At 41.3% G+C, this 25,530-nt stretch overlaps 1 protein-coding gene and 1 long non-coding RNA gene across 6 annotated transcripts in view; one reads left to right on the forward strand and one right to left on the reverse strand.

Annotated features, from left to right (window-relative positions):
• The window catches only part of UBE2F (ubiquitin conjugating enzyme E2 F (putative)), a 52,526-nt gene that overhangs the window by 14,484 nt on the left and 12,512 nt on the right, over window positions 1-25,530 (forward strand). For 2 of the 5 annotated variants that reach the window (XM_061607719.1, XM_061607720.1), the window contains exons 6-9: window positions 5,481-5,551; window positions 7,163-7,220; window positions 15,645-15,677; window positions 24,204-24,266. In XM_061607719.1, coding sequence (XP_061463703.1) covers window positions 5,481-5,551; window positions 7,163-7,220; window positions 15,645-15,677; window positions 24,204-24,266 — 225 coding nt within the window. Of the gene's footprint in view, window positions 1-5,480; window positions 5,552-7,162; window positions 7,221-11,482; window positions 11,580-15,644; window positions 15,678-24,203; window positions 24,267-25,530 lie in introns of those variants that run through there. The other 3 variants (XM_061607721.1, XM_061607722.1, XR_009760418.1) reach the window with 2 other exon arrangements.
• LOC133378067 (uncharacterized) lies at window positions 438-2,476 on the reverse strand. The gene is made up of 3 exons (XR_009760833.1): window positions 2,231-2,476; window positions 1,579-1,644; window positions 438-1,355 (listed from the first exon to the last, which is right to left on the reverse strand). It is a non-coding gene; the product is annotated as an uncharacterized LOC133378067 (long non-coding RNA).

The raw sequence follows: 25,530 nt of genomic DNA on the forward strand, positions 1-25,530 counted from the left end.
CCCTAACTCTGTACGATGGTCCGCTTAGGCAGGAAGATCTGTGTAATTTAATTCTTCTAGAGAAAAGATGAGGCCACAGATTAGAATGTTCTGATTGAATAGATTAAAATAGGTATATTTTGAAAACCTTTCAAAGTTAAATTTTGTACTTTAAAAACTTTCTGCAACACAAACATACAGGTTAGGAGGGTGATATATGCATTAGATTGTACTTTTTGATGTTGGATGTGTGTGCAGGTGGGTAGGGATTAACAGTCTAGTTCAGTTGACACACAGATAAGCAGGACAAAAGTGATATTCAACTATTCCTTGTGCTGGCATGGTAGGATTCCCCCTCTCCTCCCCCTCCACACACCCTGCACATCCCCAAATCTGCCCTGGAGATTTGGAGAAAATCCTAGAACAGGTTTAGGGAGCATGCAAGGGGAGGAGAGGCGAAATATTTGCACTAATGGAACATTAACCTTAGTGCTACTTTGAATACAACCCAAGACATAAGTACATGCTGAAATGGGTTGCGTCTAAATTTTATAAACTCTTATAAGACTAGGATTAATACCAATTGGCCTTAAAATTGATCTGCAGTTGCAGATCTGCTGGAGTGAAGTGGAAATTGGTACTTGGTACAGATTTAGTGTATTGCTATTTCAGAATTAGCCATTAATGTTTGCCAGTTCTGTTGGCGTGTAATTTTGATGAGAAGGAGAATGAAGTGAGGGTTTGTTGACAGCAAGTTTAAATATGTCACTTTTTGATAGCGATAAAACCATCTTTATTTCCATGAATGAAAAACCAGTTATAATGAAACAGCCTGTGGGATGTGGCATTATGATTTGTAGTTTCTTTTCTGATTATTTACACCCACATCTATTGAGGTTGTCAAGGAAAATGGATGTACAAATAAAAAGCATAATTTCACAAAAGGTGAGAAGTTGGTGTTGAGTCACTTCATAATGATAACAAGGAGATCAGTTTTATTTTTAAAAAATAGAGAATTTGTAAGGAATAAGATGCTGCTAATCACGTCATACCCTGTGAGATTTTGAAAAGGTATCCATTTAGCACCCATATATACGAAAGAGGGTCAACAAATTATATTTGAATAGTCTTCAGAGATCTACATAGTTTTTAATGACATTGTGAACCTTTGCAAAGCAAGCTTGTCGTTTCGTGTTCATTATGGAGCCATATCAAATTGAATCTTGTCTCATCCACGTCATTCTCAAAATCAAAGTTTTGTCACTGCATTTTTCTAGAGTCTAGAACTTAATTGTTCAGCTATAGTGGCTTTTCCTCTAGCAACAGAAGAACTTAAACTTTTGTCTCTGCTACTTGCAAACTCCTTGGGTGCTGCCCTGCAAATAAAGAACAATAGTAGTGAAAATTCCCTGTACAACAAGAATATAGCTAGCATCTTTTAGAAAAATTATGCTGGATTGATTGATGGAGCCTTAGACTGTTTGACTGTGACCCATCACCTTGTGGTTTATGAATATATGAAGATGCTTTATACTGAGTCATTTCATTGTCTCAGTGTTGTCTACGCTGGCTGCCAGTAGCTCTCTTTCCCTGCCTTACCCGGGGGGGTTGAACCATGGCCTTCTTGCATGCACAGCCATGAGCCATCTCCAGTGTCTAGAAGCACTGCAAAGAGAATGTAAAATATTACTAGCTGCTTCAGATTAAATGTCTTTCCTTCCCACCACCTGCTCTTGACTGCGTCACTATCCTAGAATCTTATCCCCCTTTTGAATCTTGAACTGGTCATTCCAGTGGCCCACATCTATTGGCTATAAGGTTGAGGGGCAAAGAGTAGTGCAAATTGCTTGTGGATGTAGTGACATCTCAGGCATATGCATGGTTACATGTTTGTGCATGCACTCACATGTGACCCTTAAAAGATGTTTCCTAAAGAAGTGAGGCCTTTTGTATGGAGACATTTGCATGATGCCCTTAAAATGTTCTAAAGTTCTAAACCCAGAAATTTCACACCAAAAATATATTTGGATACCCAAGTGAAACATCAGTTTATTACAAAGATATAGTAAATGGATTTTTAGTCACAAATTAAAGTGGTGCAGCATATACATAAAATCACAGGTGTGTTTAATCCTAACACATTTATAACCCTTATCTAAAGAAATAAGAGCACCTGTCCTATCGGGTGAAATGAAAGTGGTGGCACTTTCTCTGAGAGTCTACAAAGATAGAAAAAGATTGCAAAGTTTACCTATCCCAGGTCTGGTTAGAGAGTTCCTGCAGCTGTAATGATGTTGCATGTGTGTGTCAGTGTTGAGGTGCTTGGGCTAGGAATTCCATGCCAAGGTTTCTCTGGACTCACAAGCTCTCCCAATGCAGTTGATTTGAGTTTAGGATTGCAACCAAAGAGAGGGAAACTAAGCAATAGAACTCTATCCCCAAGCTTCTTGATCTGATGTGCTGTGATGTTCCTTGCAGGATGTTGCATAGTGTAGGTGTGAAGACGCACTGGATCGAAGATAGCGAAATAAAAAGGCTAACATCTACTCTTTAAGTATACTTTTGGATTCCTGTCAGTGTGTATGTAAAAGAGGAGAGGTATGATGGTGTGATGAAAAAAGATAAGGCAGTGGGAGGATCTTCTTCAACCTTCTAAAAAATATCAAAGTTCAAAACCCAGGGCCTGCAGGAAGAGAACATCGCCGCCCAGGGAAGGAGAGTCTGCTGCTTCTGCTGCTGTGGGATCACCACCTCCACCACCCTTCCCTGTGGGACTTCTGCCTGGCAGACCTGGATCCTGCAGGACCAGGCCCCAGGTACCCAGCCAGCTGGGACTGATTGCTACCACCTATCCCTCTTTGGAGGGATACATAAGCCGGCTGGCTGAGGTGGCCTGGGAGACCCAGGGCCTGCAGGAAGAGAACATCGCTGCCCAGGGAAGGAGAGTCTGCTGCTGCTGCTGCTGTGGGATCACCACCTCCACCACCCTTCCCTGTGGGACTTCTGCCTGGCAGACCTGCATCCTGCAGGACCAAGCCCCAGGTACCCAGCCAGCTGGGACTGATTGCTACCACCTGTCCCTCTTTGGAGGGATATATAAGCCGGCTGGCTGAGGTGTCCTGGGAGACCCAGGGCCTGCAGGAAGAGAACATCGCTGCCCAGGGAAGGAGAGTCCGCTGGTGCTGCGGGATCACCACCTCCACCACCCTTCCCTGTGGGACTTCTGCCTGGCAGACCTGTATCCTGCAGGACCAAGCCCCAGGTACCCAGCCAGCTGGGACTGATTGCTACCACCTGTCCCTCTTTGGAGGGATACATAAGCCGGCTGGCTGGGGTGGCCTGGGAGGCCCAGGGCCTGCAGGAAGAGAACATCGCTGCCCAGGGAAGGAGAGTCCGCTGGTGCTGCGGGATCACCACCTCCACCACCCTTCCCTGTGGGACTTCTGCCTGGCAGACCTGCATCCTGCAGGACCAAGCCCCAGGTACCCAGCCAGCTGGGACTGATTGCTACCACCTGTCCCTCTTTGGAGGGATACATAAGCCGGCTGGCTGAGGTGTCCTGGGAGACCCAGGGCCTGCAGGAAGAGAACATCGCTGCCCAGGGAAGGAGAGTCCGCTGGTGCTGCGGGATCACCACCTCCACCACCCTTCCCTGTGGGACTTCTGCCTGGCAGACCTGTATCCTGCAGGACCAAGCCCCAGGTACCCAGCCAGCTGGGACTGATTGCTACCACCTGTCCCTCTTTGGAGGGATACATAAGCCGGCTGGCTGAGGTGTCCTGGGAGACCCAGGGCCTGCAGGAAGAGAACATCGCTGCCCAGGGAAGGAGAGTCCGCTGGTGCTGCGGGATCACCACCTCCACCACCCTTCCCTGTGGGACTTCTGCCTGGCAGACCTGTATCCTGCAGGACCAAGCCCCAGGTACCCAGCCAGCTGGGACTGATTGCTACCACCTGTCCCTCTTTGGAGGGATACATAAGCCGGCTGGCTGGGGTGGCCTGGGTGTTTGTTTGTTTTTTGTTTGTTTCTTGTGTGCTGCTTTTTTTTTTTTTTTTTGGTGGGATTGAGGAGGATTAATTTTATGAAGTTTTAATTGGAAATTGGTTTTAAATTGTTTAGGACTGTGGTTTGTTTTTGTATATGCATTTTATGTATAGCTTTTTGTTATTGTAAGTCGCCTAGAGTGTCCACTAACCTGGACAGATAGGCGACCAATAAATAAAATATTATTATTATTATTATTATTAAAACATTACACATTCCTATGCAGAATGGGTACCTGAGATGCCAGCCTGCTTACAGCCACTTACGTAGATCCTGTTTGTCACTAACTTGGGGTAAACACCTAGTGTTTTGCTAGCTTAATTAACAGCTATGTGGCTTCTGTATTGGACCAAAGACATTCTCTTTTCAGGGCTAGGGAGAACTTTTGGTTAACCTTTGTGTGCCAAATGGTTTATCAATTTGTTTCCTCATTGCAACTTCCAATAAAACTGTCAATATGCTGGTCATGTAGAGAGAGAGAGGGTCAAAAAGTTATGAACCAAAGTGAAAGTTTACCATAGGCAACCATTGTTATAGTGCACTGTATGTTTAGCTGGTACATCCACAGTGAGAAGCCATAACCAGTGTGTTTTCCATGTAGAAGATCAGTCAAGGGTACACAGCAGCCACGGGATCAGCCGGGTACAGAGATACACAGTTGTTATAACATAACCCAAGTGTATCTGCACCAGGCGAAGGGGCTGAAAGCAACTGTTAGAGAGCTGATGGTGAACTTGTAAACTTGTGAGAAACAATTAGGATGATTGCTTTGCTAGTTCCAGAGACTTTGTCATTTGCAATGGATAACATAACCAGACAAATTGAGCATGTCTCACATATATTAACTTCCAACTAAAGTTTCATTCTTAAGTGTTAACTGATAGAAATTTCCAAGTTAAAAATTACCAACTTACAAGAAGTACAGGCAGTGTGGGGGAAATAAAGATAAGATATGAAACAAACTTTAGTTACCTGTAGTTGGGTGAGCAAACTATAATTTCCATAAACTTTATGGAAATTAGCTGGCTGACCATGTTTATGCCCATTTGAAGAACTGTTCTTTCCCAGATATGTGTGCTTTTTGCAACTTGTTTCACCAAAGAGAATTGGGTTTCTTTTTCTTTTTCCCATTTACTTTGCATTGCTGTTTGAGGACAGGATGTTAGCGAAAGAAGAGAGCCTGTTACTTTTGCAACTCTTATCACAGAGAATATATCCCTGAAAAAATACAGCACCCTGAATTCTCTTTAAAAGTAAAATCTTTTCCACAGCACATCAACCGGAAAACTGAGGATGGCCAATATCTGTTACCTGCATAAATGAATGGTGGGTGGGTGGTTGAATGGCACAGAAGGTATATTTCTGGAGAGGGTGGTGCCTAAAACACATGTCTGGGATCTCCTGATTTGCCTTTTAGCTAGGACAGCATTGTAATCTCTGTTTTGTTTTCTGGCAGCCTCCAAAAGTAAAATGTTTGACTAGAATCTGGCATCCCAACATCACGGAGACAGGGGAAATCTGTTTGAGGTAATAAATAATTTGTATAACTCACTTCCTGTATGTTGTAGTCAAAGTTAAATATCAGTAGGTGAAATGTTTGGGGGCTTTTTATGAGTGTGGGGGGGAGAGAGAGCAAATCACTCTTCAATGCCTTTCTCTAAACATACTCATATGGAAAATGTAGTACCTTAAAAGTGGCCAGATAGTAGGATCTTTTTCTTGAGCCTTTCTTATCAGTGGTCTAGCCGAGGTCATTTATTGTACTTCAGCATAGTAGAACAGATAACTCAGTATAACAGGATGTGTTAAGAAAACATAAAGTGCAGTATATTTATCCAGTCATCCTCCCAGGCTCTGGCAAACCTACTTTAATACCTCAAATGTGTTTTATGAGGGTGATGTCCTAAAAGGCAGCCTATAAATAAGTATGGGCAACATGCAATGATATCTTCACCTTTACTGAACAAGATTCCTCCTTCCTTTGCCCACCATTTTTCCAGTGCTGTGGAGGTATGTGAGGGGAAGCACAAGCTCTGTTGCATGAGCAGATGCTTTCTTGTGTTACATGGATCTCACCCTATATAAAATTTTTAATATGTGCTCTATTATCTTCCAAAAGTGGCCCCAGGCTAGATCTAGTTTTCTGAAATGTGATTGTTGTCTACAAATCCCTTGTTCCTTTCTGTGCCTTTTGAAACAGAAGGTGAAATGAAGACCTGAGCATTTAGAGTTATTAAAACATTACAATGTTTTCTTCCCCTCATGCTTTTGAAGGTAGGCAGGAAGAAGATTTAAGACTGGGTTGTGCTACAGAAAGAAGGATTTTTCTCTTCCCAGTATTCTCTAGGCTCTCCCACTCTGTCCCCTTTCCAGGAAAGAAGAAGAGTTGCTGGCAGGCCTCCTTAGAGAGGGGTGCTCCACTCCATTCATTCACCTGCTAGGAAAAGCAATGTAATGCCTATGGTTGCTTTCAGATATTGTGCTAAACCATATGGTTTGACACAAGACAAATCACAGTTAAGCAAAAGTGGAATCATAAGTTTCCAGTGTTATCCTCCGAGCTGCATGGGGGAAGGGGAGGGTACACAAGCACATGACTTGCCACTTGATCCCTCTCATTCATGTTACACTGTTATTTAGCATTCTTATACATGGCCAGTGTATAATTTAATTTAAAATCAGAACTTCAATAAAAAGAACTAAATGCTTAAGAACAGCAACAGGAGAGCATCTAATTTTGATTTCATATTTACTCTTTCTGCAGCACAACTCCAAAAGCAGGAATGGAAGAAAAAAAATCAATAATAGTTTTCTTTTATTTAAAATACATTATAGACTAATTAGGGAGAGATTTGTTTGCAAACTTGAAAGGAGTTAGTGTATTTCTCAAAGCTTTGTGTAACGTATAGTTTGTCAGTTGTAAAATAACCTATATGTATACTTTCTGCCAAATTTGTGTGTGCTGACATACAAGCTGATGTACACATGAGCACAGTTGACTTTTCAGCCATTAGTAGAAAAAATATCATACTGCTCAGGGGGCAATTGTCCCTGCAACTATTGCATTTCTTAAATCCTACAATAAACCAAGCACATATGAATTCCAGTGTATAATGTGTATTTGCATCTTTCTTTCAGTTTATTGAGAGAACATTCAATTGATGGCACTGGCTGGGCTCCAACTAGAACATTAAAGGTAGTCTTATCTAAAACATATGTTTTATTTATAAATCTGTTATATTTATGTAAATCTTTACAGCAGCCCTTTCCCAACCAGTGTGCTTCCAGATGTTGTTGGACCACAACTCCCATCAGCCTCAGCCAGCATTGCCAATGGTCAGGAAAGATGGGAGTTGTCCAACAACATCTGGAGGCACACTGGTTGGGAAAGGCTGCTTTAGAGCATGATCAGCAAAAGTAAGCATATTTAAGATACAATGATTTGCGTGGTGAGCTGATCATGTACTTTACACTCTTCCATTCAGGTAAATAAGACCTAAATATGCGTTCATGGTTTATTTTTTTAATCCAAGCCAGATTTTTTTGTTTGCCATGAAATCAAAACATAAACGTTTTGATTTAACTGGTACTTGATATTTAAAAAACAGAAAGGAATCAAATAGGAAAAGAAGTAAGTTCAGCCTTAATGTCAACAGTTAGGAAAATACAAATGTAAGTTAAAGGTAAATTTTATTTATTTTTGCAATCCAAAAGTCGCTGATAGAACCCATGTGAAACCCATGTGAAAAGCAGTTATTCTGTGGCAACTATAGGAAACCAACACAATGCTACGATGTGATACAAAAAGAATCAAACCACAGGCATATGAAAACAAGCCAAGTACGTTTAGCTGGAGTAACAATTATTGGTGATTAACTTACATGGCTGTGTGGCCAATTCCAGAAGGAGTAGATCTCTGAATTGGATTATCCTTCACTTTCTGAACTTAAGAGGCTGTCCCCCTGACCTTTCCTCTTATGACTATAAAAGTTTGAAGTTTTCAGTGCTGGGGGCAAGTAAGTAAACATGGTAAAATATGCAACACCTGACCTTTTTAAAATACATGAGTGTGTTTTCTGCTTTTACAAAGAGCCCCCTAATTGCTGATCAAGTCCACTTCTGCTTAACTTCAAGACATCACTAGATGTTATGTGATAGGTCTGTGATCCAACTACAAAGCAGAGGGAAAGATTAGTGCTCTCTAACCCTGATCCAAATCATGGGTCCTGACAGCTGTGTTTAGAAGAAGAAAATTACATTCAGATAGCAAATTGCAGATCTCCCACCTATTTCCTAGTAATGCTACAGCATATGGTGTTCCTGGACCAATCACTAAGTCTCCACATAACTCTTTAATATTTTAGTTAACAATGCTGTTCATAGCTATGTGGACCTAGTGAAATTAATGGGACAGTCTCATTACTGAGCACATGACTGCTTCTTGATTCATTATAATACTTGTTTTTAAACTAAGGAGCCACTGTATTGCCATATTGTCTAAATCATTATTGTGGCAGCAGAGATGTCTTTGTATGAAGGAGGAATATGTTGGTGTCAGTTACTATTGAACGTTTTAAACCCTCATGGTGGTGTAGAAATCATGCTAACTTTAAATTCGATATGTTTTTCTAAGGCTTTTGAAAATCCTCCTTTTGATTTATGGTTCAAACTTTTCATAATGTCTTTCAGGAGTAGCCTGTGTTGACCTGTAGAAGGTGATGGACTCTAACTCCCTTAATTTCTGGCTGGGGCTGATGGGAGTTGGAGTCCATCAACATCTGGAGGGAACATTGAGGATCAACTAGGTGTGCAAGCAATGGCATGTCTCAGTAGCATTGCCTTGTTCACATATAAAGTGTGTGTGGAAGATTGTCTTGTTAACACAGAAAAGAAATGTTTGGGGAAGTGGAATGAAGCCTATCTCATAGTGAGGTAAGGTTGGGGAGGGGGTTGACTTTGTTCTCTTCCTCCACCATACCTGACTGTGCTGGATAGGTTTTAAGCTGTGGTGGCTCCGATATGGTATTGGAGAACCCCCCTTCACAGTAGTGTTGAGGGGTTTTCATATTTGCGCTGAGGCTGCCTCAAATGGGTTGGCTTGGGATTTTGTGGCCTTTATGACAACAATGGGGCTGTCTCAGTGCATCACTGGCCCAACACATGTGACTAGACATTCCTTTGACTTGCTCTTTGCCCCAGGGCAAACCTCTAGAGAGGTTTGGACTGAATGAGGCTACTTTATGCTATAGGGGTGGGGGACATATTGTCCACCCTTGGAGACTTATGGAATCTGATTGATTCCTGAATGCTCCAGGAAATTTTGTGACTGACATGGCCGACGCTCCTGTTGAGACTCTTGTCTCACTGTTGAATAGTGAGATACACAGAGTCATCGACGTGATTGCTCCTGAGTGCCCCTGCTGTCACTTTGGAGCAGATAGGTCAACTTGGTATTCTAGTGACCTGTGTGTGATGCAACAGGAGGATCAACGGCTATAGCACAAGTGGGATAAATTTCAGTCTTGAACCTGACCAAGCATGTGTGAGATTGTATTACAGCGCCTACCACATGGTGGTGATGAAGAAAGCTTACTTCTCCGCCACCATTGCATCTGCAAGTAGCCGCCCAGCAAAGCTTTTCCAAGTGATGAATGGGCTTTTGCCATCTGGCCAAGAGAGCATTGCTTCAACAGCCTGTTGTAACATGTTTGGGAGGACAAAATCCCACAAATTTGGACAGAGTTAGATGCCAAAGTTAGGACAAGCCCAATGGAAGCACCCAATGCACTGTCTGTTCCATCTGTGCTGGATCAGTTTTGATTATTGTGGCCTGTGTGGACAAACTGCTTGAAGAAGTGTGGCCAACCACCTGCCCTCTTGACCCTTGCCCATCTTGGCTGCTTAGAGCTAGCCATAGGGGATTGACTGGTAGGTCCAGGGAGTGATTAATACTTCAGTGGAGGAGAGTAAAACACTATCTGCCTTGAAGGAGGCGCTAGTGCGCCTGCCCCTTAAAAAGACCTCCTTGGGCACAGAAGTGTTTAATTATCGCCCAGTGACGAATATTCCCTTTTTGGGCAAGGTGATCGAGAAGGTGGTGGCAGTCCAGCTTCAGGCATGCTTGAAGGAGACTGAATATCTGGCTCGATTTTAGTCTGGTGTTAGCCCTTAAATGGCACTGAAACTGCCTTGATCACCCTGGTTGATATTTGTTGGGAGAGAGATGGAGGGAGTACAACCCTGCTTGTTCTTTATCTGAGCATCGTTTGATACCATTGACCATGGTATCCTGGAGCAGCTCAGGGAGATGGGGCTTGGGGGGTACTGTACTTCAGTGGTTATGCTTCTACCTCTAGAGATGTTTCCAGCAAGTAGTTATGCGATCATGGCAAGATAAGGCGGGAGGTGGGTTGTCTCTCCTCCCCTACTTATTCCTTTTTATGTAATTATCACCCACTTCAGACATGAACTGGACACGGGCATGCTTAAATCAAATGCTTAAGATTGCCCCACATGTATCGTTGACCACAGAATAACCCTCCGATTTTGAAGTGCCATAACCTCTTTTTAGCAGGTAGTCTCAGTAAATAAATTACACAGGAGTTTTTGGTGAAGTACTTTGTCAGCAGCTTTTTAGACGTTCAAGTATGTTATATCAGTTGGATTAGCTTGGCTTCTGCAAAGGGAAATTCAGTTTCACCAATCTTAGTTTTCTATGTGCCACTATGCTCTTTGTTCTTCCATTAATTTCAGGCATTGTGTTATTGGAGACTCGTGGGAAAATGCTAGATTAATTGTAATGTTAGTGTTCTTCCATTTAAAATATAAAATATAACCACATATATTGAAATCACAAGGCAGTGCACAGTAAAAAAAGAAATACATTAAAGTTACAATTCAAAATAAGACAGCAACCAATATGACAGGCGGATATGCAATTAATAAACACAGCCAACTGGTAGAAATGACCAGCAAAGGACTGAGAATATAACCAAGTTTTTAGGAAGCACTGAATGAAATTAGTGCTGGGGAGGTGATTCAATAGAGAGGGTGCCACAACTGAAAAGGCCCACCCCCTAGTTGCTGCAAGATAAATCTCTGCAAGTTGCAGCATGTATCTGCAACCGGATGATACAATCCCGTATATAACCCTCTTTCACAATCTATATTTTATCTCTCCGTACAATAACTGCATGAGATCAACGCTTCCATTTTTTTAAAGTTGAGAGTAGACTGACAGTGTGATTTTCTCAAACTGCCCCATAAAATCATGCTTAAACTGGAGCTTCAGTTTGGCTTCCAGGTCCAAGTCCTCCCCTGGATCAAGCTGCTGTCTGTTAAATATAGAGTATTATGTCAAACTGTGGAGGTACACTATCACAGTTGTGGAAGGGGTTATTTCATGTCCATTTTATAATATGTTGACATTTCTTTCAACTTTTCTTTCCCTCTTGGTAGAAATAAACATTTATATTTGCAAACCATTTATTTTGCTGATCTCTAATACAACTCTTGGAGATGGCATCAAGCAAATAAGCTCCAAGGAGACTATCGGGTAAACTATGCATCATTCTTAGATTCAATATTTGCTTCTATTATATGCTGCTTTAGGAAGAGAAAATAACTACCAAATGACTACTTGAATTTTTAAAAAATCTATTTCATATTCAGTTCTGCTGAAAAACCATTTCCAATATATATATTTCCATAAGTTAGATATTATCTAGGTATTTTTATTAAAAAAATATATAACCCCAAATGCAATAAGTTATCTAGCTCACAGTGGGATAATGACTGAAGAAAATACTTTTTAAAAGTCTTAAATATAATACAAATGTAAAATGTCATCACTCAGCCCCCATTTGAAGATTTGTAGTACCGCTTCACAGTCCTGGGATTTGCATGAAGTAGAGGGACACTCACAGAGGAAAAGTGGTGGTTTAAACAACAAGAGAAGTCTAAATAGATTGGCAAGGGAGGAGCATTGAGGGGTTGTTGTTGTTTTAAAAAGCTTTAACAAGGAGAAATAGCAGAGATGGGTACAACACAGAAGCCAACACAACAGAGCCTTTCCCAACTCCCTTCTTGCTGTATTCAAACCCCTGATCGCTGTACTCAGACCTCTGCCATTCTTTAAAACTGCCATTGTTCTCTTGGTGTCCCTCAATTCCTGCTTCACTGAAACTTCTGCCATTGTTTTAAACCACCACTTTTCCTTCTAGTGTCTCTTTTCTTCCTGTACTCAAATGTCTCCCTCTTCCATTCATCAGTTCCGGCATGTGAGAGAAATATATTCTGTAGTATCTTCACACAATGTATTTCACTCCTGGCACCATGCGTTGGCTTCAACATGAAGTTCCAGATTCAGTGTAGTAATTCAGAACGGACATTTTATTAATAAGCAAATGCCCTTATTATACAGCCACAAGAGGGGCTGTATACTTTAGCCAGCAAGGATTTTTCACATTCCGCAATATTAAATTGAAAATCCCCCCATACCATTCTGATGCTTCCCATAAGTTCATTTCAAAACAAAGCCTTACAAAACTTATAGTCCTGAACTCAGAAACGTTTGCTTAACAACCCTCTAAATTTTCATGGTGATACACAAAACAGAGAGAATCACGAGTTCAAAGTGTAAAAAGAGGGGAGGAAACTCAGACCCCTTTTGGATTTTTTTCTGTCAGAGTTCTCATAATTTGTTGAAATTAATTAAAAATCAGCAATGTTCACTGAGTACCTGTAATCCTGTTACTGACCTTGCCCCATACTCTGACCTTCATCTTCTGTAGTTTAAAAGTTAAAAAAATGCCTGGATGATTTTTAATTAATTTAAGAAATAATAGATTGAACTTAATGATAGCATCGGACATGCTCAGTAAGAACAAACTGTCAGTGTTCTAAAAGCCAGACTCACAGCTGCTAGGCTTGCCTAATCAGGGGGCCACACCCACACCAGACCTTTATTTGACTTGAGACAGTCATGGCTTCCCCCAAAGAATTCTGGGAAGTGTAGTTTGTGAACGGTGCTGAGAGGAGACTTCTGTTCCCCTGACAGAGCTCCAGTGGCCAGAGTAGTTTAACAGTCAGCCGCTCTGATTGAAGCTCTATGAGGGGAACAGGGCATCTCCTAGCAACTCTCAGGCACCCTTCACTAACTACACTTCCCAGGATTCTTGGAGAGAAGCCATGACTGTCTAAAGTGAAATAAAGACCTGGTGTAGATGTGGCCAGGGACAGCTTTGGTTTAAATTTGGGTGGGAGGATACATGTGCTTGCTGTAGAATAAAAAGGTGGGGAAAACCCTGAAAAAGCAATGATACTATTCACAATGTTTTCCTTTTGGAAAGAAAAGGGGCTTCCCCTCTGCCCATTGCACACTCACCCAATCTCCTCCCCTCCCCCAGGTCAGTTTCACTTATCCTAAACATGATTGCACAGAAATAAATCCCATTGAACTCAAAAAGTAGGCAAATGATCAAACCCACCTTCCCTTCTCCCTCCCCCTTCCTTTGCCCCTCCCTCCCCATCCCTTCCAATCCCCTCCTTCCCCTGCCCCCTCCTTCTCCTTCCCCCTCCTTCTCCTTCCTATGGTCAGCTTTACCTATCTTAAGCAGGATTGCATGGGAGTAAATCCCATTGAACTAAATAAGCATGCAAATGATCAGACCTGCCTTTCCCTTCCTCCCCTTCTCCTCCCCTCCCCTCTTCTTCCTCCTCCCCTCTTCTTCCTCCTCCCCTGCCCACTCCAGCCCTTCCTCCGTTCCCCCCTGGTCAGTTTTACCCATCCTAAGCATGATTGCACAGCAGTCAATTCCACTGAACTCTATAAACTTGCAAATGATCAAACCTGCCCTTCTCTTCCCCTCCCGCTCCTGCCTGCTTCCATCCCCCTTCTCCCATCTGTTCTTCCTCCCCTCCCTCCTCCTCTCCTCTCCATCCACTGTGGTCAGTTTCACCTATCCTAAGCATGATTGCAGGGGAGTAAATCTCACTGAACTCAGTAAGCATGCAAATGATCAATCTATTCTCAGCAGACTTGCACAGGATCCCATTTCTTACCTCCTGGATTAAAAAGCAGAGAAATTCACTAATAGGCAAAAAAAAAAACACCTTGCAGTTTAAGAACATACCTATAGCCCATAGATATTTCTATCAAACTTTAAAAAGCAGGGAAATTGGGCGGCTATAGTGAATGCACCAGGGGAGCAGGAGACCTGACCTCTTTGAGATATTGTATTGCCCTACAAATTAGTCAAAATGCAAACACAATTTGGGTTGGTCTTTCACAGTCCAATCTACTGAGCATATGGTGAGTGTTGGCAACACCTGCAATCAGCCCAAATAACTGAAAGAAGATACGTGCTGTGCTGATCTTGTTCTAGCAGGGAAGAAGCAACAATATTAAGATATAGTTCACATAGTCACTTTAAATATGTTTGATTTACTTTGCAATTTTAGTGATGTTTCCTATAGTAAATCATCTTCTTTTGCTTTTGTTTCTGTGAGTATGTGAACCACAGCAACACTTTGCAAAATATACACTAAAAAACTCCGAAAACAATCATGGAATAATAGCACTCACTAGTCTGCAGAATAGTCTTCAGTGGACATAAGGAGTATCTCAGTTTGCCCAAGAATAAAACAGTGGGAGGTGAAATATATTCTAGCAAATAGGTGTGCTCTATGTTTTTAATTGACCGTGCCCACGTTTCCTTAAATGAAGTAGTTTAAACATAGCAGACTGAAAACATGCATCTTGGGCAGGCCAAGTTTGTTTTTTTCCAATAGCTAGAGTCATTTCTTAGTGACGTATTATAATCAGTCTGACTTTACATCAAACTACAGTTTCAGATTCAATTGTTAATGCACCCAAAATAGAACATAACCTCCAATTTGAAACACAAAAGGCTGTCTTCACCATCATATGACACTGACCAGTAAAAAGGCTTTGAAATTAATAAAAATAAATTTGACACAGGTTTCTAGGATGAATAATGAGATAAATAAAGTTTTCTAGACTAGATTCTCTGTAGAAACAGTAGTAACACAGGAAAGAAGGAAAGTAAGAACACCAACAAACATACAAAAATGTATTTCTCCATTACAGAAAAAGGGAAATGGTGGTTTCCTAATTGGGTGAAAGGTTAAAAGGGTGCTTAGTAGTTAATAGGGTGTAATATATGGGAGGAGGGAGATGCAAGAGGTTACCATGGGCGTGGTCTATGCAAGGGGGCGTTGCACAAAAGGAGGTCTAGGAGGAAGTAGCAGGGACATGGGGCTGAAGGTGAAAGCAGGCTTGCAGCATAGAAGAGAAGTGGCTTCAGAAATGAGGTTGAGAAGGTGAGAAGGGAGCTTAGTAGCTGCATGAGGTAGGAAGGAGAAGCTCTAGGGGGCTAATATGGGGGAGGGATTGGCAAGTGGAGCAAGCAGGGTGCAGTCTCTAGTATTTTTTCTTTTACATTCTATATGGAAAGTATAAAATGTACTAAACATTTGCGCTAGAATTCAACACCTTGACATTTTGCTTTTGGTACAAATCAATAAAAATACTTCTCTGGTATGTAGATATTTGAGGTGTTCAATTTCTTTTACTGAATCCACTTCTTTTTCTTTTCAGGATGTTGTTTGGGGATTAAACTCTTTATTTACTGTAAGTAACAGCCACACTGACTGAAGTGGTGTATCTTTTTCCATTGCTTTGATCATTCTAAGAATTGCCCTTTACAGAACAAAGTAGTCCTACAGCTTCCAGAGGAGTTACAGTGTTAGTTTGTTGCATCAAAACCAACAAAGAGTGTTGTAGAACCTTAAAGACCATCAAATGTATTATGTCATAAGCTTCAATGAACTAGAGTCCCATTACATGAATTTGATTAGATGGACCCTAGTCCACTAAAGCTTATGTCAAAATAAATTTATTTCTCTTGACAGTGTTACAAGACTGTAGTCTTTACAAATATTAAGAGCCTACTTCTCCCAGCAAATCATTCCAACAAGGCACGGAAGTATGTACTCTTCTGTTGGTTCAGCATTTTAAGGCTATTTTCATTGTAGTTTTATTAGGGTCTCAGTTAACTTCTGTTGATGTTCCTCTGTGCAACTTTCATACTGTTAAGCTTTTGTTTTGTGATGATCTGATGACTAGATAAATCTGAATCTATATAGATTCTTCTGTTAAAATTGTTGCTCCTTAAATTTTTTCATCAAATCTTTGAGCTCTTTTTCTGGGAAGTAAAAGGAAGGATAAATGATGTTTTAATTGCCTTTTCCTTTTAAACTGATGCAGTTACAGCAGCAGGTAGAAAGCTGTGAAATTCTACCTACTGCAGTGCATTGTAGCTAAACAAGCCAACTTCAGTAACTAACCACAGTCAAGATTCACCAACAGTTCACTCCACGCAATGCGGCAGGCTGAAAAGCAGAAGTGAAAGCTTCTGAATGCCTTTATGGCTGTGGGTGGGGGGATCAGGAAGAGCATGAGGCTCATTTATGTGGCAGTAACCTATAGTCTGCAGCCAGCATATGAAGTTCTGGGGAATGAGACAGATGTTTTTCTGGTCTGCTGCCCCAACTTGCAATCAGAGGTGTCTCCTTTATTTTGAAGCTGTCTAATATTTTACACTACTGACAACCTAGAAGAAACAGTATCATTTTTTAAACCTCCCTTGCGAATAATTATGTAATTATCTTCTTCTATTAGTTGCCAAAGCTGCTCCTTCCTCCTCATTTCCAGTGATCCTTCATCCCATTACTTCTTTGGTGATGTGTTTTCATAGATGGCAATTTCATAGAATAGTAGAGTTGGAAGGGGCTTATAAGGCCATCAAATCCAACCCCCTGCGCAATGCAGGAATCCAAATCAAAGCATTCCCAACAGATGGCTGCCCTGCTGCCTCTTGAATGCCTCCAGTGTCGGAGAGCCCACTACCTCTCTAGGTAATTGATTCGATTGTTGTATGGCTCTAACAGTTTGGAAGTTTTTCCTGATGTTCAGTCGAAATCTGGCTTCCTGCAACTTGAGCCCATTATTCTGTGTCCTGCACTCGGACGATCGAGAAGAGATCCCTGCCCTCCTCTATGTGACAACCTTTCATGTACTTGAAGAGTGCTATCCTGTCTCCCCTCAGTCTTCTCTTCTCCAGGCTAAACATGCCCAGTTCATTCATTCTCTCCTCACAGGGCTTTGTTTCCAGTCCCCTGATCATCCTTGTTGCCCTCCTCTGAACCTGTTCCAGTTTGTCTGCATCCTTCTTGAAGTGCGGAGACCAGAAGTGGATGCAGTATTCAAGATGAGGCCTAACCAGTGCTGAATAGAGGGGAACTAATACTTCACAAGATTTGGAAACTATACTTCTGTTAATGCAGCCTAATATAGCATTTGCCTTTTTTGCAGCCACATCACACTGTTGACTCTTATTCAGCATGTGATCAACAACAATTCCAAGATCCTTCTCACATGTCGTATTGCTGACCCAAGTATCCCCCATCTTATAACTGTGCATTTGGTTTCTTTTTCCTAAGTGTAGAACTTTGCATTTATCCCTGTTGAATTTCATTCTGTTGTTTTCAGCCCACTGCTCCAGCCTATCAAGGTCCCTTTGAATTTTGTTTCTGTCTTCCACGGTATTAGCTTTGCCCCCCAATTTTGTATCATCTGCAAATTTGATAAGCATTTAGACCTTCTGTATGTATAGTGTAAGGGCCCTATGTTTGCCAACTGTAGTAAGGCATCTCAGTGGCGTCACTAGGGTTGGTGTCACCCAGTGCGGTAACTCATGGTGTCACCCCCATGGACCTCCTCCTGTACCAGACCTAGGGTGCCTCGGTGAGGGGTGGCTCTGGGTTAGGGTTGCCATATTCCAGTTCCACAAATCCGGTGTGCTAATTTGCATGTTATTTGCATATTAATATTTGGATTGTCCAGATTTCTTTTTGTGCCTAGGAATTACCACCAAAAACTGGGGAAAGATGTGAGAAATCTTTTTTTTAAAAACTTAACATTTTCAGCCTTAAATGCCTGGACTCTAGTTTCCAACACTATGGAATGTTGATTGATTGATTAAAAGTATTTATATCCTGCCCTTTTGCTGTTAAAAACAGAGCTCAGCACAGCTTACAAATATAATAAAAACAATAAAAATGCACAGTCAATATAAAAACATAATAAAAACCCAAAATAGCAACAAACATATAGTAAGTCTGGGCAGCAGTACGGTTAACCATTACATATACAATATATTTCAGAGATGTGGTGGATGGAGAAAAACAAGCCAAAATGTTAGGAAAAGGAGTCTTTCACGCCACATGCTCAGTTCTAAATACTGTTGCAGCAAGTTTTACAAGTTCCTCCAGTATTCCACTGGTGCAGGCACTCAGACATTCAAAGTATCTGTATGTTTCTTAGGTTTTATAAAAGCAGAGCTTTGCTTAACTCAAAATTTCTTCTCCCTTTGATCAACCACATCTACACAGGTTCCACCTCCATACTCAAAATGAAACTGGGCCTGGAAGTGTGCAACAACCCCACACGTACCTTGCTAATTAGATTACCAATGCCAGGATGTCTGTCTTATCGACTACTCTGCTCCCCCCCCCCCACTGGGCATCATGAAAGACCCAGTCCTGGGCTCAGAAAGAAAACAAATATCTGGTCCTCTTCAAAGTACTGATAAGCCTCTTGTTTTAATTAAAATAATATAAGTTCTTGTTCTTACCAGTAATGGGAGTTAATTATCTTGCATATGCTGCTGTTGCTTCTATGGCTGTAACGGAGTGAGGTTAAAGAAAGAAATAGGATAAAAAAAACACAGAAGGCGGTAACACTTTCCTAAATGTAATACCATACCAACCACAATAAGATTCCTATGAGTAAGGCAGAAAACTAAGCATCTCACAACCAGTCAGGATTCCTAACCAAAAACCAAAAATATGATAAATGAAGAAATATTTATATAAGCATGTATCGAATATATTTATTATTTACACAAACTGTAAAGATATTTATAGTGTAATCCTAGGTTTATTTATTCAGAAGCAAGTCCCAGTGTATTCAGTGGAACTTACTCAAACGGGCAGAACTGCAACCTCAAGTGATAAGCAACTTCATTCACACAACCCAAAATTCTGAATCATGCCACTTTACGCTGTTTTGCAACTGTTTATACTTGTTTTTATGGTTATTGGATTTTAAATGGCTTTATTTCTTCTTGTGAGCTGCCTTGGTTTCCAACCCTACCTGACAGGGTTGTTGGAAAGACTACACACACGCACATGCACACACTGCAGATGTATAAATACATACAGCCCATATAATAGTTTATTGTCAAACCAGTTGGTCATTGCAGAAAAATCAGTATTAGTTTCCTACAGAATAAAAATTGTAATACCTAAGTAAGCCCTGCCTTTAAAATAGGACTGGAGCCCCCCCGGACAGAAAGAGAACACAAACACAATTCTTTTTTACATTCACTCCAAAGTCCCATTGATTTTCAGCACATTCATAACCATGTCTACTCAAAAGTAAATCCTATTGAATTCAATGGGATTTACTCTGGACCCATGGGATTAGCAATGCTTTTACCCCCGCAAAAGCAAGTATTGGGAAGGTTTTCAAAACACTGCCCAGGATCTGACTCCTACACACAAGAGGGGAAAAAACTGAAATGTATATACTTATCCAATTTATGAGATTTTCAGATAAACGGGGGGAAACCACAATTTTCTGGCCTTGCATTGAGGTTTACTAGACACTGCCACAGGTCAACCAAACACTTCACTGATTGGCTGCAATCCTGAACGGGCAGGGTTAAAGCTACAAAGTGCTATACAGTCGTTTAAAAAAAGATTTAACGGGGGAGCTGACATTTTTATGTATATCTCGAGAACCGGACCACCTAGAAACTTTTTTTTTTTAAATTAAAGCTGAGAATCCGGGCCAGCTAAGGGGCTAAACAGGAGCCGGGTGGCATGCAAAGAATCTGGGTAAAACCCAGCTAACCGGGCAATATGGCAACCCTACTCTGGGTGACACCCCCCTCTCATGGTGTCACCCTGGTGTGGTCCGCACTCCCCGCACCCGGCTAGTGACGCTGCTGAGGCATCTGCTGTTGTAATTAAAATAGCATGCAGATTGGTTAATAAAGTAAGTTTATTGCGTGAAGTTTCATTTCTTAAAACTGTGTTCCTCTGGTTCATGATATATTTCTTGCATAACTCTGGTTGCTTAATAAATTGCCCTTACAGAGCCATCTCATGTGACCCCCATTTTCCCTCAGAACTTAAATCTCCTTGTGTTGCGCAATTTCTGCTTTGTAGCGCGCCTAGGTGTAAGGAAAAAACCCTCCCTTGGCCCCAGCTCTCCCTTCATTTCCCTTTCCCTCTTCCAAGACGTCTTCCTGACGGTCATTGTTGATGCCAGATCTCAGCTACGTTGTCTCTCCAAGCACATTTTTGCCTGATCATCTCTTTCATTGCTCTACATAGTTACCTTTCGCTTACCCACGTTTCTTTCTGACCCCACTTCTTTTCTGAGTGACCTTGTTTATCATACCTTCTACTCTCTTTCCACTGACTGTTCCCAACTGCTGTCTCTAACACTGAACTCGCTATCTCAGTGCTGACAGGATTGGAGCCAACACACTGAGAAACAAGAAGGAGGTATCCGCATGCTCAGAGGAATCCTGAGGTTACGCGACTTCAATAAAGATAACCGTCAAAGGCAGTAAAAAGTCCAACAAAGTTCATTCCTCAAGTCTGCGCATGAGTGCCCATGGTCTCTCTTTCCTCTGCAACTTTGCATTCCCTCTGCTCATATGAGAGATGGATTTTTTATCCTACTGTTAACTGACTGGCAGATCCCTGTTGAGAGGAAGAGGACATGTGTTTCCTACTTTCCACTAGGGCTGGAGGCTTCCTAAAGCCAACCATTTCTACCTCAAACCACATCCAGATTCTACAGCAAGGCAAGCCAAACCCAGCTGACAGCTGCTTACTTTCTAAATTCTCTTTGCTTGCCTCACCTCTCCAATCATGGTATCATCTGCCGTCACCTCAAAACAACATCCTTACTGTCTTGGGCCAGCGTATTCATGCTGTGCCTGTAAAGTTGTTGGGCAGCCTAGCCCAGGAGCAGAAATCGCTCCACATCCAATGGCAAATCCACCACAGCTCATCTAAGATAATAAACGAGCATAGTGAATGTGGGATGCCTTCCCCAAACATTTTCCACCTTCCTATAACTTTTTCATTTTAAAGTCCTGTTCAAAATTTCTTAGCTCTCTTGTTGTTGGCAGCAAACATAAACTGAATCATGTATATAGTAGGGTGGGGCAAGAACAGAAAGTAAACTCATTATCTGGCAACCAACTGCAACAGGTCTCATTTGTGCTTTAGTGTCCCTCATTTTTCCTCTTCTGGTCATTGTTTCCTAGGTGTCCCACAAACATCTAAAGTTGAGTATGATCAAAGTTCTTGATCTTAATACCCAAATTCAGTCCCTCTCTACTTGCAGAAACCCTTATCACAGCTGGAAGTATCGTCATTTTGCTTTCTTCACAAGGTTTGATTTTTCCCTTTTTCTTTCTGACCATCTGTCACATCTGCCTTTTCTGCTCTGAACTTAGTGGTAGTGCCATTGCTGCAGAAATTTGTTGCAGAAAGCACTCTTTTTCAGCAAAGCCTTTTCTCCCTCGCCTAGCCTCTTATTTTGGTTACTTCTTACCAGTTTACAGTCCCTATTAATCACTGCCACTCATTTGTTTGTTTCTCCATGCCATAGCCATATGTAGTCTAACAACAAGCATTGCATCATTTCTACATCTACATTGCAGCTGTTTAAAAGTCAAATGGCAGGACTGTCTCTCTGCAGCCCCATATTTTTCTGTTTCAAAGCTGGACTCTGTGAATGAACTGAATATTGTGTGTGTCCCCTTCCCTCCAACACCGGCCCGGCTGTCCCAATTCAAGCACATTCTGCAGTAAAAGCTCGGAAGAATCATAGAACATTGGAAAATGTTATGCGTGACAAGCTGGAGGGATTTTATTTATTTATTTTATTATTTGATTTATATCCCGTCCTTGCTCCTGGTAGGAGCCCAGGGTGGCAAATTCATAAATTCAATTTGTAAAATCCTGTAGAATATGCAAACTGTGATCTTTTGGATATTGGCTGTATAGGTGCTTTTGGAGGATTTATATTTTAAGGAGTATCTGTACCTCCCCCCCCTCCCAACAGAGCAAACAGCAGATCGGGATAGGGATGGTTTCAGATTAGTTTCAGAAAACCACTCAGAGGGGGGAAAGGGCTAAAGATCTCTTTCCTCAGTGCTGCTCCATCAATCCAACTTGGGATCCCTTGCGACTGCTTTCACATAAAAATAAAAATGTCAGCATGTGCAATTTAGCCGTAGGGCATTTTTTTAAGCTAATACAGCATTTTGTTTCTGTTTTTAAAAACCAGCATATTCAGAGCTTGTTTTGGTGATTTTTTAAAAAAATATCCATAGTGACTATTAAGCAAGATTTTTATATCACCGTCAGACTAACTGCTACAAAAATACTTCTGAGAAACTAAACTAAATCTCCTGTTTCCATAGTGATCCTTTCTTTTCCCCTCCTCCCCACAGTGACTTAATTAAGATATCAGATTGTCAAGTCTCTTGCTGCTTTGATTTAAACACAGCTGCATTTTTGCAGAGTGAAGTGCTTAGGAATTTTGGACCTTATTACTAATCTAGTAAATCTGACTAAAGTTAGTCATGTCTAAGGCTGCAATTCTACACACACTTGGAATTAAGCCCCATTGAAATAGTGGGTTGAACTTCTGATAAAATATGCTTAGGATCAGGCTACACATCCCATTGAAACCAGTTAGTTCTGAGTCCCGTGGTTTTCATAGAATTTATAGTTCACTTGTATCATATCTACTCAGAAGTAAGCCTTGTTGAATTCACTGAGACTATGTCTCATCTATGTATGTATAGAACAGCAGCCTTATTTCAACTAACTTTAGCTAAATTGGGACTGTTTATGATAGGATTGCTTATTCGAACAGATGCAAAGTTACTGGAATGATTTTTTGGGGGGACCACATTAATCTGTCATGGTTTTGAATGGCAAACCTTTGTTGAAACTGAGGAGGGAGGTGTTCATAAGCGGTTTGTGATGAGGCCATAGCAACATGCTTCTTAAAGGGGGGGGGAAGTGAATGGGCACTCTTAAGGGTTTGGGTTTGCCTACAGTCACTCTTTAGATACCAGCTTCATTTTATTTTATTTTATTTTTTACTGTTTATCCGATTGTTGCTTCCCTTCCTCCCCTGTACATCAAGCCTTTTCCTTTCTTCCTGGTTTATGATAACTATGGCATATGAACTGGGCAAATTATGGTTATTGCAAACCATAATTTAGGTCCAAACCAGAATTGGAAACTATTGTTTGAAATGGGTTTCCAATGTTGGTGTAGAGGCATCGTGCATATAGCTGCTGCATTGTAAGGGGGTCTAAAGAATCTAGTCAATAAGTTCTGTTGTCTATTCCATCCTTATAACAAGTTAGAACAGTAACAGCTGTGAGCCAAACTTTCTCAGTAACTGCTCCAACACTATGGAATCTTCTGCCTGAAGGAGGTTAGAAGAACTTCCTACTTCTTTATTGAGGGTTCAGAGGTTCAGAGACCTACCTTTTTTCTCTGAATTGGCTTTTTTCTCAGTCTACTTTGTGGGGTATAATTTGCTGTTGTAACCAACCACTTTAAGTCACTAGAAGAAACAGTGTAAAAGTATTTAAAATAAGTGAGGGAAAGAATCAAGAGTGTGCAAACGGAGTGGAGAGAGCCTGATAACTTGGTTGTGACATCTGAACCAGGCCTTTACATACACTTAGATAGTAAAACATTGGTACAGAGGAAATAAGTTTAAGAGGTCCAAATATCTACTTTTTTCCCTATGACCATGAGACCATTACAGTATATCATATACTTAATACTTCCTTCAGTTTCAGAATCAGCTTGCATATGATAAAGAGGGCTGCTTTTCAAGAAATACAAACCCAAAGCTCATTGTACTAGTTGTTTGGTTCTTTGGGTCTTGGCCACTCCATCTCCTTGCCTTTTATCAATATTCATGTGTTTGATAGTTGTAGCCAACCATTTTCCTAAATCCCTGATTTGTGCTTTCCAGGATCTCTTGAATTTTGACGATCCTTTGAATATTGAAGCTGCAGAACATCATTTACGTGACAAGGTGAGTAGCAATGTACTGAAAATATCTTACGAGAATACTGTTCATTTTTTGAATCCTTTTTGTAGCCCTTCACAGGGAAAGACTTATATGCGTCATTATTCTAAATACATTATTAAACAAGGAATCCATTTCCTCTAAGGTATTGGCTAGGATCTACTTATTCCACTGCATAAGAAGATGGCACTTACTTTTGTTCAGGGTGTTTGTGTGATCTGCTGCTTTTTTTCCTGCTGTCTGCAAGCCCGTATACCCTCCGGCTCAAAAAAAGTTCCATAGTGTCAGGGGATCCTCCACAGTGGCTGGGGGCAAGAGTAGGTGGATAAGAAGAATTCGCAAAATAAAAACAAAACCCACAAACAAAAGTGTGTCCAACCTGTGCAGCATGATCTTTGTATCCAAGCCTTTGTGATTATACTGTGAACTCCGAAATCACATAGGAAATCCATCACAATAAAGATGATAATGGGTTGGAGCCGAACAACTGTAAGTGGAAAATTGATTACATAAGCAATTATAGAACTAATGCTTGTGGAAGAGATCATGCCCTGCTGTAATCAATTCTGTAGCAATTTTGATTCCTTCCATAGTTGTGCTACAAGCAGAAGAACATTTTTGAGATTGGTTCACTTTTCTTGGTTAACTTTCTAGCACTAGACATAAGGCAGCCTTTCCACATGTGTTGGGACACTTTCTCCATGTGGAATCCAGCCAGGTGTATATATGAATGCAGGTATTCACGGTTTGGGTATCTCCTTGCAACACTGCTGAGAGATTTTGTGGTGGTAGTACTAATTCAGTAGGCGGCATGCATTTAACACTTATTTATTGGAATGACACGTTTTATCATTAGGACTAGGACCTGGGATACCAGAGTTCAAATCCCCACTCAGCGATGAAGCTCACTGGGTCACCTTGAGCCATTCTGAATGTCTCAGCCTAACCTGCCTCAAAGGGTTGTTATGAGGATGAAATGGAGAGGGAGACCTGGAAAGGTGGGACATATATGACATAATGTTTTAGAGCATGGGTGAGGAACCTTTTCCAGCAAGAGGGATAAATTGAAGAGCTAGCCCTCCATGGGTTATTTTTGACAGGTGGGCAAGGTGCAAGATGGCATGACTGACTGGAACTCTGAAGCACTCCACACTGCAACATTTTGTTGCAGCTCTCACTTGTCACTATAAAGAACAAAGTGTTGAATGTGGTGTGAATGAATGAATGAATCTTTATTTTTACCCCGCCCTTTTTCCAAAACTGGAACTCA

The sequence above is a fragment of the Rhineura floridana genome, chromosome 2 (genome assembly GCF_030035675.1).
Source record: "Rhineura floridana isolate rRhiFlo1 chromosome 2, rRhiFlo1.hap2, whole genome shotgun sequence".
NCBI classification, from domain to species: Eukaryota; Metazoa; Chordata; class Lepidosauria; order Squamata; family Rhineuridae; genus Rhineura; species Rhineura floridana.